Source organism: Hordeum vulgare, chromosome 7H, assembly GCF_904849725.1.
Source record: "Hordeum vulgare subsp. vulgare chromosome 7H, MorexV3_pseudomolecules_assembly, whole genome shotgun sequence".
NCBI lineage: Eukaryota > Viridiplantae > Streptophyta > Magnoliopsida > Poales > Poaceae > Hordeum > Hordeum vulgare.
The window spans coordinates 613,654,428-613,666,225 of NC_058524.1; the positions used below are offsets into that span (position 1 = coordinate 613,654,428).

The 11,798-nt window shown below is 44.6% G+C and overlaps 1 protein-coding gene across 1 annotated transcript; it reads right to left on the reverse strand.

Moving 5' to 3' along the window:
- Positions 1-3,597: 3,597 nt before the first annotated feature.
- LOC123409524 lies at positions 3,598-9,898 on the reverse strand. The gene is made up of 2 exons (XM_045102395.1): positions 8,407-9,898; positions 3,598-3,946 (listed from the first exon to the last, which is right to left on the reverse strand). The coding sequence occupies exon 1, from the start codon at positions 9,896-9,898 to the stop codon at positions 8,411-8,413; it is 1,488 nt and encodes a 495-aa protein (XP_044958330.1). The 3' UTR covers positions 3,598-3,946; positions 8,407-8,410.
- Between the last annotated feature and the right edge of the window lie 1,900 nt (positions 9,899-11,798).

Consider the following 11,798-nt stretch of genomic DNA (forward strand, 5'->3'; position numbering starts at 1 on the left):
TCAGGGAGGCTTGACTTTTTGAACTCCACGTATGTGTCTCCAGGTTGGGGTAGAGGAGCCTCCTCTTCGTCGGAGCTTGTTCGTCCTTCCTTCCCCTGGGGATCATAATCTTCTTCCTCATCAGTGGTCCAACCATAGTGATCCAAGTCCCCATAGACCTTGGGACTAGCAAAGTAATCGGCCACATAGTTCTCCCCCTCTGAATCTTGAGAAACATCTTGCCCTAAATTTGCGGCAGAAACAGGCTCGGAAAGACAACGGAGGAAAATTGCGTGATACAAGGGTCAGACCTTTCGCAAGAATATATAATGATTTTTTCCAGACCAGAAGGAGTACTCCGCAAGAAAATGGAGTCCGGGAGGCACACGAGGTGGTCACAAGCCCCCCAGGCGCGGCTAGGGGGTGGCCCGCGCCTGGCAGGCTTGTTGCCTCCTTGTGCGCTTTCCGGACTACTTTAAATTTTTCTATTTTTCTAAAAATTCCAAAATGGAGAAAAAATCCTGCTGTTTTGGAGTCGGTTTACTTACCGAATCACATACCTCTTCGTTTTCGGAGTCTGAAACAGGCTGATAAATATCCCTTATGTACTCCTCCGGAGTTATGGTCTTGATAATATTGCTTTCAACATTTATGGGAGTACCTGAGATATAATGCTTGATTCTTTGCCCATTTACCACTCTCGGAAAATTACCTTCCGTGTTGTTGATCTTGATGGCACCGGAACGATATACTTTCTCAACAATGTAGGGACCTTCCCATTTAGAGAGAAGCTTGCCTGCAAAAAATCTTAAACGAGAATTATATAGCAAGATATAATCACCTACACTGAACTCACGCTTTTGTATCCTTTTATCATGCCACCTCTTAACCTTTTCTTTGAACAACTTGGCATTGTCATATGCCTGAGTTCTCCATTCATCAAGCGAGGCAATATCAAATAACCTCTTCTCACCAGCAAGTTTGAAATCAAAGTTGAGCTCTTTGATTGCCCAATAAGCCTTATGCTCTAGCTCAAGAGGTAAATGACATGCTTTACCGTAAACCATTTTGTACGGAGACATGCCCATGGGATTCTTATAAGCAGTTCTATAAGCCCACGGTGCATCATCGAGCTTCTTAGACCAATTCTTTCTAGACCAATTGACAGTCTTTTGCAGAATTAGTTTAATCTCTCGATTGCTTAGCTCTACTTGACCACTAGACTGAGGATGATAGGGAGATGCAATTCTATGATTGACATCGTACTTAGCAAGCGTTTTACGGAAAGCACCATGAATGAAATGTGAACCAACGTCGCTCATTAGATATCTAGGGACTCCAGATCTAGGGAAAATAACTTCTTTAAGCATCCTGATAGAGGTGTTGTGATCAGCACTACTTGTTGGGATAGCTTCTACGCACTTAGTAACGTAATCAACACCAACTAGTATATGAGTATACCCGTTGGATTTTGGAAAAGGTCTTATATACTCAAAGCCCCAAACATCAAATGGTTCAATGACAAGTGAATAGTTCATAGGCATTTCCTGACGTTTACTGATATTACCTATTCTTTGACATTCGTCACAAGACAAGACAAACACTACTAGAAAAAGGCTTATCCCCGATATCACTATTAGTGGCGCACCATGATGGTGGTGCGCCACTGCTATATAGCAGTGGCGCACCAGAATCAGGTGCGCCATTGCTCTGTTTTTACTAATGGCGCACCACATGAGCAGTGCGTCATTGCTATTTTTTGGTCCATCCCCCCCCCCCCCACCAAACATAGCAATGACGCACCACACCTAGGTGCGCCACTGGTATGCTACATAGTAGTGGCGCACCTAGGTGTGGTGCGCCATTGCTATTTTTTGGTCCATCCCCCCCCACTAGACATAGCAATGGCCCACCACATCTAGGTGCGCCACTGCTATGCTACATAGTAGTGGCGCACCTAGGCGTGGTGCGCCCTTGCTATTTTTTGGTCCATCCCCCCCCCCCCACCAGACATAGCAATGACGCACCACACCTAGGTGCGCTACTGCTATGCTACATAGTAGTGGCGCACCTAGGCATGCATGGTGCGCCATTGCTATTTTTTGGTCCATCCCCCCCCCCACCAGACATAGCAATGGCGCACCACACCTAGGTGAGCCACTGCTATGCTACATAGTAGTGGCGCACCTGGGCGTGGTGCGCCATTACTAACGTCACACACACAAGCACACCCCCCGGTGGATCGCCTTTTAGGTTTTAAAAAAAATAAAAGAAAATGATAAAAGATTCAAAAAAAATCAAAAAAATAGATGCTCATGTGTTACGTGTTCTAGTTGTTAGGAAAATTAACAAACATGAATTTTGAATTTTTTTTGCAAAAGGCCGCCGTGTTTCGGTAGAATGGCCGTAACTTTTGCATACGACCTTCGATGAAAAAGTTTTTTATATGAAAAATCATCTATTCGAAAATTTCAAATATATTAGCTAGAAAAAGGAAAACATAAATATATGAGTCCAGGAAAACTCCAGACTTTCATACGAGGTAGCCTTGTGTTGCAGGAGTTGGTAATCTACCTAGTAGAGTATACTAGTACAACAAACTTCTAAAGGCATAACAAACAAAATTATGTGTCCTCTGCCATCCAACAGAGATGCTGGCGACGAAAATGGAAAATCTAAAGGTATAGTATATATAGATGGGATGTTGTACATGTCAGCCATTCTTTCCATTTTGGATGGCTGCAATCTCTACCTTTTGATACATGTTTCCAGTACTAGAGGGCCCAACATCCTTGGAAAGGTTTGATATGTCGTGGGAGGGGAGGAACGAGAATGAGAAGTCCACGGCAAGGGCGAGCACGCGGGCCGCCGGCGCGGCGGGGGCAGGTGGGAGGGCGGTTTGGAACCCATTGGGGTTGAGGAATCCGAGGAGGGGCGGGGCGTGGACGCGGCGAAAGAGGTGGTAGAAGGATCTGTCGATGACATTTTGTCAGAAGGTGACGCGCGCTGCGGAAGATCTCCGCTTGAGGTGGTCGGGGATCACCGTCAGCGTCAACGGCGAGTCCGTCGCTTGCTCGCTGGTGGCCATCCGCGTGGACCGGCGGTGGAAGAAGCGGCCATCGATACGAGGAGACAGCCGTCCGAAACCCTTGTTTGAGGTGGAAAGTGGAAACTGGTGTGCGATGCTGTCCCGGTGTGCTGCCGAAATGGGCCTTGCAGGGTGGAATGTGCAAGGGACTAACGGGCCACATTATTCGTGAGAAATAAAAGAGTTCGTACTCTACAAAGAGTTTTTATGATTAAAACAAGTTAATAACTGCAAGCGAGAAAATGATATTGCCCCACAGCTATAGTTCAATGTAGCTGACCTCTATAGGCATTTATATTGATATTGTTCTAAAGAATGTGGATGTTCTCACATATCACCAGAGGGGCAACCGTCAATTACGAGTATTCTATGTAGCATATGTGTATATATATGTTTCAAGATGAAAGGAAAATATCAATTGGCTTCATCTTATGGTCAGGCAGGCTAGAGGCTACCACAGAAACAGAAAAATCAACGATATAGATAGAAAATAGTCGCTGGCAAAAAGATATAGAAAAATAAACAATATAGATAGAAAAACAATGATATGTATATCACCTAGCTTTGCTAGTCCTTTTGTCTGATATAAAGACGAACGTTCATTTCAATGTCATTTTCCAAGCATGATACAAGAACAGCATAGACACCACTGCGAACTGAAATACTGTAAATTCAAATGTGACTCTCAGGCAGGGAACAATAACCACATCGATGCCACAGTAAAATTAATCCAAACATAGACATGACCAACACCAGGCAAAGCAATCTAGATTGTGATATTTTGTCATCCCTGTAGACAAGGTGATCCAACTCCCCGCTATTGAAATCTCACAGTCACTTTGAATTAAGAATGTCGATCTGACTATAGCTCCACAGAATCTGAAGAAACAAGACAGGAGGTTAGACACCCGAAAAGAATTTTGGTTTGAATGTGTACACACATTTGAGAGTTTAGACGATCTAAAAGGAACAAGTTATAGCTCTTATATTTGTATAGATAGCTATCACAAGCACAAGAAGAGCAATTGTCACATCGGTAATATTGATCTCAGCTGGATCTCAAATATGTGACCAGAAAGACTAACTTGCTTTCATGCATTTGGCACTGTAATTTGCAATGCAAGTCGGTACGCATAGCCAGACAGAGGCATGTTAAGTAATAAACAAAAGAAGAGAGCCCTCGAAATAGTATGTCATGCCAAATTCGCAGTTTTCTGTTGATTGCTTCATATATTTCCTTTTTTTTTTTTTTTGAGGAATCAGTAGGTGCTCTACCTTTTCATTTAGAAAGAGAATTAATTGTCTGATAAGAGAACTGGTCGAAAGCGATACATCAACAATGCACACACCGACCCCGAGGCTGCTCATCAGGCGAGCCACCGACTCCTAACCCGAGCAACAGGAGCCGACACCCTACAACCCTATTCCAAGCCGCCGCTCCGGCATCCATACCAGCAGAGAGGCCACACACTATGACATAAGCAACCGGAGCTGACACCCTACAACCATTTCCCGTGTAGTCGCCCCGATTTACAAATGCAGCAAGACATACGCCGACCCCGAGGCCGCGCATCAGGCGAGCTCCCGGCTCCGTCACCCGAGTAAACAAAGCCAAAACCCTACAACCATGTTCGGAGCCGCCGCTCCAACATCCATACTAACCCCAAGGCCGCACACTAGGTTGGCCAATGACGCTGTCACCCAAGAGACTCATGCCAACACCCTTCCAAGATGACGAGATTCGGAGCCGCCGTTCCGACTTCCACAACAGGCCTAAGGCCATGCAACACTCCAACCGGTGGCTCAACCACGGCGTTCGCCACGCACGCATGCAGGACAACATGACATGGCAGAGGATCGTCTGGCCAGGCCATGTCATCCTAAGGTGATGCCTCCAAGGAGGAAGTGACTAGGATGCCACCATCGCCCGCCCCAGCAGAATCTAGGAACTCGACTTTCGCCTGGAACCAAAGCTAGTGAAGGAAGAGATGAGTCGGAGATCCCAAAGTGATGCCTCTAGGGAGGGGAACGATGCCCAGTCGGACCGTAGGCAGCGGCACCAACAATCGGCGCCATCCAAGCCGCACGACCGCGTGATGCACCACTGTTGGCATCACTGCCAACCACACCCACCCACCTCCACATGTAGCACCCACCGTGTCACCTCATGACATGACAAGCACCGCCAACGATCACAACCTGAGCTCGTTGCCCCAGCATCCTTGTGCCATCGACACCCGCACTGCACGCAGAACTGAGCAGCACAACTGCAACCTCAAGAAGAGAAAATCTCCGCGCCTTCCAGCGCCCATCAGCCAGATCTAGGCCCGAAGCCCCACAGCAAGGTGTAGCCGGAGGGGGCAGGACACGACCACGTCGAATCCATAGCCCCGACATATATCAACGTGCCCCTCGACAAGGAGCCGCCGAGGAAGACCCGGAGCAGGCCACCGATGCACCAGAGCGCCTCCGCCACTTGAACCACAAGCCCCCTAGAAGTGTGGCCCCGCGTGCGCAGGTCGGCCGCCAGGAACCCACACGTAGCCACGCCACAAAGGGTCGATGAACACCAAGCAGCGCCTCCAATCGCCGCCAAATCTAGAGAGCAACCAAGCCACCACACATCAGCTCCGTAACCCGGTCACTGACCACCCACAGGAGAGGGCCGGGGCTCCACCACCATGGCATGCGAACGCCGCCCCCAGTCTCCGTGCACCGCCGAGCAGGCCGTCGCCGCCCTAGCCATAGCAACAACACTCCGACACTGCCTGAACCTCCCAGGTCAACTTTAGCAGCTGGGCCCGTCGTTGCCACGGCAAGGGCCGACGTTATCGGTGGCGGGGTAGCCCACATAGAGGGATGTGGCCAGCGGCGCTGGGTTCTGCCCCAATGTTTGCCCTGTGGTGCAACACGGGGGGTTCTCATTTTTCATATATTTCCTTTTTCTAGTAACAGACTACTATCTTAGGTCAGTTTCATGAAAAAACTTCTAACTTAGGCCACGGAAGGAAGATACCTCGGAGGAGTCCTGGTTAGTCACAATCAACAAATCATAGATACAACTATTCTTATAAGGCTGATTCAAATCAAATAGCTTGTGAGCACGCACTGTTCTATTCAGAGAAATCGCTGAGACCGTTATTTGCGATCTAGGTTTGGCATCATGGTAGATGAGCAAAAGCAAAACTAATAGTTAAATAAATAGTCCAGTGACATGCTGCAATAGCGTTTGTCAAGTGTTGGTTGGTTATCAGTTTTGTTACACAGGTCTTGCCATTTATTAAATCTATTAACTATTAAACAGGAAATAAGCAAGCCATCACACTTATTCCACATAGGCAAAATTATCTAATGTGTCGCTGTAAATTTTAGTGGCCAAGATTCAAAAAATTAATGTACCTAATATATGAAACACTAATATCAGCAAGTATGTTTGAAACAAAAACGAAAAGCCAGTACATGCATACATTGACATCTATACATGCTAATGGAAGATGTAAAGAATTAAAATGGATTAACTGGCTAATCTACTCCACCATAGTCCGCTTAATGTCTGGTCTCCTACTTCAGATATATTTCTCTTTCGTCAGCTAGACTGAGGCGTGCACAATGCATTGCTATATGACTGATAGAAAACACAACATCGAAGGATGGAGTTTATTTTCTATCTTATATGTGAAGTGTGGAAAAATAAATAGGAAAAGAAATATAGCAATTTGGTGTTCATAGAATGATAGAAACTCCATAAGAAGTCCAACTAGAGTGAGTGTGATGGAATGTTCTACAGTTACTGCCAATTGATATAGACAAACAAAACCAGAAATGACAATGCAGTAAGTAGAAAAAGACATCAACCAATTCAGATTCAGACACAACTCATTGATATTTAGGTTTAGCTCTTGGTGAAGCGATAAAAAAAATTGTTGATTGAAAGATAGACACAAACGTATGGTGGACGAGTGGATGGGAGCAAAATATACAGATTATTCGGTTGATCAATCATATTAGTTAACTCATGCCCCACGTACAGATCATGTTAACTCCTACATAGGCAAGACAAAACAGAGATTAGGCCGGTGGCTAACCAGGTCCTAGAGAGCCATATGTAAACATACTAAACATAGATGACAAACCTCACACTGTCATAGAGAAACATCTTAAATTGTAGCCATGTTGGCACCCTAATCTCAAAATGATGATCACCACTATTAAACTTCAGTCTCATATACTTAATTAGGCAAGTATTAGCCACATGGTCGATTCAAGGGAAGCACAGCAAAGACACAAGTCATGAGCACTTTTATGTCTAACTGCAAACATTCACTTTTATGTGTTTAGCAGTGTAATTTGCAATCCAAGCTGGAATACGTAGCCCGACAGAGGCATGTAAGCATAAGTAAATGACACCGTAAAACTAAGATCATGCAAAAAAGGTAGATTTGTGTTGCAGTCTTGAAAGGACTCTGTATACTACATAGCAGTCTAACAAACTTTTAACATACGTCAGTTTCAACTTTCAAGAAAAAACCTCAAAACTTATGCCTCCGAAAGAGAAAAAACACACACATAGAGAGTCCTTGCCACGCAACCGACAATTTTTGCGTGCTTATATTCTCCGTCCATTGGGAGACTTGAAAAGAGGCACGTGAAGTAGTTCAAACTATCTTAAAATGAAAAGAAAAAGAAAAACTGGGTGCCCGCCTATGACTGAACATGCTTGGTCGGGGCGAGAGCCTGTTTCGAGGCCCCACCTATGACTGATCTTATGAGGCTGATTCAAATCAAACAGCTTGTGCAGCACAAGCTATTATTGCTATAGATAGTAGTGAGTATGTTATATGTGAACATGCCTCAAAAGTCTAAAAGGAAAGTTTTCTGCCTCCCTATGGTTACATATAAAAGAAGTGGACAAGATGAGTCATGCTTGAATGGAATGAAATTCCGTGAGCCGAGTGGAATATTCGAAGGAAAATTGGATCTATAGCAGTATTCATTCTACACCTTGACCATAAAGTATTCATGTAAAATAATTGTTCTACCATTTTTGTCATTCCATGAGGCCTAAATAACATTGGACGCATAAGCTATGTGAAAAATCTTCTCTCTAGATTTTCTCCAAAAGGCGATTCGAAACTAAAATAAGAACTAAGTACTAAATTATGTGATTGATTAGTTGTCCCACAAGCACAAGAAAAATAACAACTACTGAATTGTATGAACAAGAATGACTAATCTCGGTAATGAACTATAAACCCCTAGAAAAGTAATGAACTATTAAGCATTAGACAAAGTACTATCTATGAAGGGAGGACATAACTAAGATGCAATAGAAAGTTTACCACTTCATAGTGTCGGTGCAGACAACAAGGATGGCGGAAAGCTGGTATAGATGCGCGCGCTGGCCAAGCTAAATCCAAAAGATATACCACAAACCGTCTCAAGCTGCATCGTTTTGATGTCCATTGAGACATATTCCACCTTTAGCATCTCTGGAGATGAGTTTATGACCTGCAGGGGTCCAAACTTTCTTAGGAGCAAATACCTCTCCGTTGAAGCTTGGATATAGTACTGATAATCATAATGTAGTGAGATTGTCTTCTCCATCTTCCACTGGCTAGAACTCTCGCCTTTGTTTCCTCTAATGTAATAACGGACTCCATGTTTGCCAGTTATCCTTTCAGTATGGATGTCAAACATCCCAAGCCTGTCTTCTCCTGCCTCCACAATGGCTAGACCGAACATATTTGATACTTCGCGTGGGACGTCGAGGATGGAGAACTCCATCCTCCGGGTGTCAAATACGAGAAACTTGTTATCTATTGTGGACTCCAAATAAAAGCAGCCATAAGCGTAATGGCGCCCGACAAACTTAGGGTGTATTGATGTGATGAGGGTTGACTCTCCTTTGCTGGTGAACAAATCACTCCAACCCTTGGGTGCAGCAGCTCGCCATTGTCCGGTCCTCGAAGAGAAGACGAAGGCAGCCAGCCCAGTTTGACAATGTGCTATCAAGACCACTATGAATGCCCTTTCCACCTCTTCCATGGCTGCAGCTGCCCCGTTGTCGCCGGGGGCGGGGGAAGCTATGAAAAGATGACGCCTGTGTACCACAGGGTCTGGATACTCCATCGGAGTGGGGACGGCATAAGGTACTTGGGGAAGCACGATGTATCGCCGGTGCAAGGGGTCACAAACCACGAGCTCCGTGTACACTTGGGGCTCGGGGTCATCGGCGAGGAGGACGCGGCCGTCGCGGACGTCCTGCACTGTCCAGCGGCGGTGGGAGGGGAGGAAGGAGAAGGAGAAATCGGCTGCTTGGGCGAGCGCGCGGGCGGCAGGCGCGGAGGGGTGAGGCGGGAGGGCGGGCTGAAACCCGTCGCGGTCGAGGACGCCGAGGAGGGGCGGGGCGTGGAGGAGGCGGAGGCGGCGGCGGAAGGAGGCGTCGGCTAGGAGTGTGCGGAAGGTGACGCAGGTGGCAGATGTGCGGGCGAGGTCTTCCGGTTCCGGCAGCCGGACGAAGATCTCGGCCTTGAGATGGTCGGGGATGGACATGAGCGACGAGGCCATTTCCTTGCCGGCCGGACGCGAGTGAGGCGGATCGAGGAGGGAGAGTGGTTGGTGGTAGGGTAATTCGAGGGTGGAAGGAAGAGCCGATCGCCGGTGGGCGGAGGATCGGCCGCCGGGGAGTCGGGATCGGGAAGGGAACCCTCTTTTTTTTGAACTGGAGTCGGGAATCAGGTACCTCGCCGCTGATTTAGCAGGAGAGAGTGATTTTGTCGTGCTGCCGAAATGGGCCTGTGGAATGCTCATCTTCGGGCCAAGACTGCCCATTTACGTTTCTACTTTCAGGCCCGGCCAGCACCTCAGTTTTTTATGGAACGCCACATCATTTCTGCACCAAAAGAGATCAAAGAGTGGAAATTCAAACCATCGCCCGTCATTATCAGTTGCCTCCATTGTGTGTACAATGTAGAACCACACACACAAAGATCAGACATCTGCAGCCCATGATGCCTTGCACGTCTAGCTCCAGAAAAGACTGAACATATCAATGACCTTTAAGATAGCGCCCGCGAGGAGTAAGGTCATGTTGAAAATACATGACCGAAGTGTTGAAGACCGTAGATCTGCGGGGCAATGCCTTTAAGGAGGATATCAACATACATGTGAGTCTCCTACATCTCTGCATCCAAAAATTGTCGTCGAATTCACCAACCGACTACAGTTGTGCTACTAGGGAGGTTCATATTGTTGTAGTCCACAACGTTGCACACACCGAAGAGGTCTCCTCCCACACCGCCAAAAAGCGCCACCATGCCAAAAAAAGGTCCCACCACCACGATCTACCAAATGGTCTATCGGGGCGAGGGTTCACCCGAGGCACCCCCTTCAGAGAGATGTTGGTGTGTTTTCATATTTCATGCATCTCTTCTTCTATTGTTTTATTCCTCGTGAGAGCCTACGTATGGAAGTAGCATCGGTCGTCGGGTGGTCAGTGGAAATCAGATCATTTTTTCCAATATTATGTTTTCCCCCTATTTAATTCTTTAAAACTAGTACATATGTGTGAGAGAGATATGTATTAGCTTTTAGCATCTAAAATTGAGAGTGTGGAGAGAAGGATGGTTGCACATACTCCCAAATTCTCGATCTCATTGGAATGACATCCATTTTATTTCATTGGGATAATTTAGACAGATGATATATTTTTCATCTGAAATGCTATATTTTGAGTTTTATATACATTTGAATTCCTGGTGATAAGACCTTTAGAACAAAATCAATCTTGTATATCTTCGACTAACTTAGATATTGTTATTTCAATTCCAGTAAATTCATCTTGTGGAGAGATTCCAGCTATTTCGCTCATTAATATAAACTTCTTAAATAAGCACAAAAATTGAGTGAAATAATCGAACGATCTATGAAATTGTTTCACTCATATTTTAATCAAATCGACAAATAAGAATCCGCACATAAGTAAAATACTTAGTTTTTTGTGAAATTTCTATAAAATTGAAATAATTTGTTAGCTTTCAGCAATTTTAGCATATTTCGGTCAAATCCATGATTAAGCACTAGAAATGAGTGAAACAACACAAACGTGAATGAAATTATTTCATTCATATTTTAATAATATTCACAAATAAGCATTCAAACGTGAGTCAAATACTTGACATAATTTGCGAGCTTTCAACAACGTGAACTGATTCCCGTCAATTTCGTAAAAAAAACACTGAAAATGGGTGAAATGACTGCAATTTAAATGCGGGTGTATATTTTATCAAATAAGCTTTGGCATGTATGAAATATTACTAAAATTGTGTGAATTATTATTAAATGTGTGTTTTTTTATTTTCAAGAATGAATTAACATCTCGCTAAGATAATTTTATACTTGAAATATGCATGTGGAATTTTTTCTGTGATTGATTAAAATATAACTAAAATGGTTAAGATATGTGTGAATCTTTGAAAACTTGAATTGAGGGAAATAATATTTGGAAGAACATAAAAGGAGTTTTTATTGAAAAGTGTTGAACATGTTTTAAATTCATGAAATCCGTTTGAAATGTTTGCGAAATATGCATGTGAAATGTTTTCTGTAATTGATTGATACATAACTAAAATGGTTAAGACATGTGTGAATATTTAAGAATAATATTTGAAAATTTTGAATCGAATGATTTTTTTATCAAAACGGAGGTAAAAGATGCGTCTTATCCGTTAGT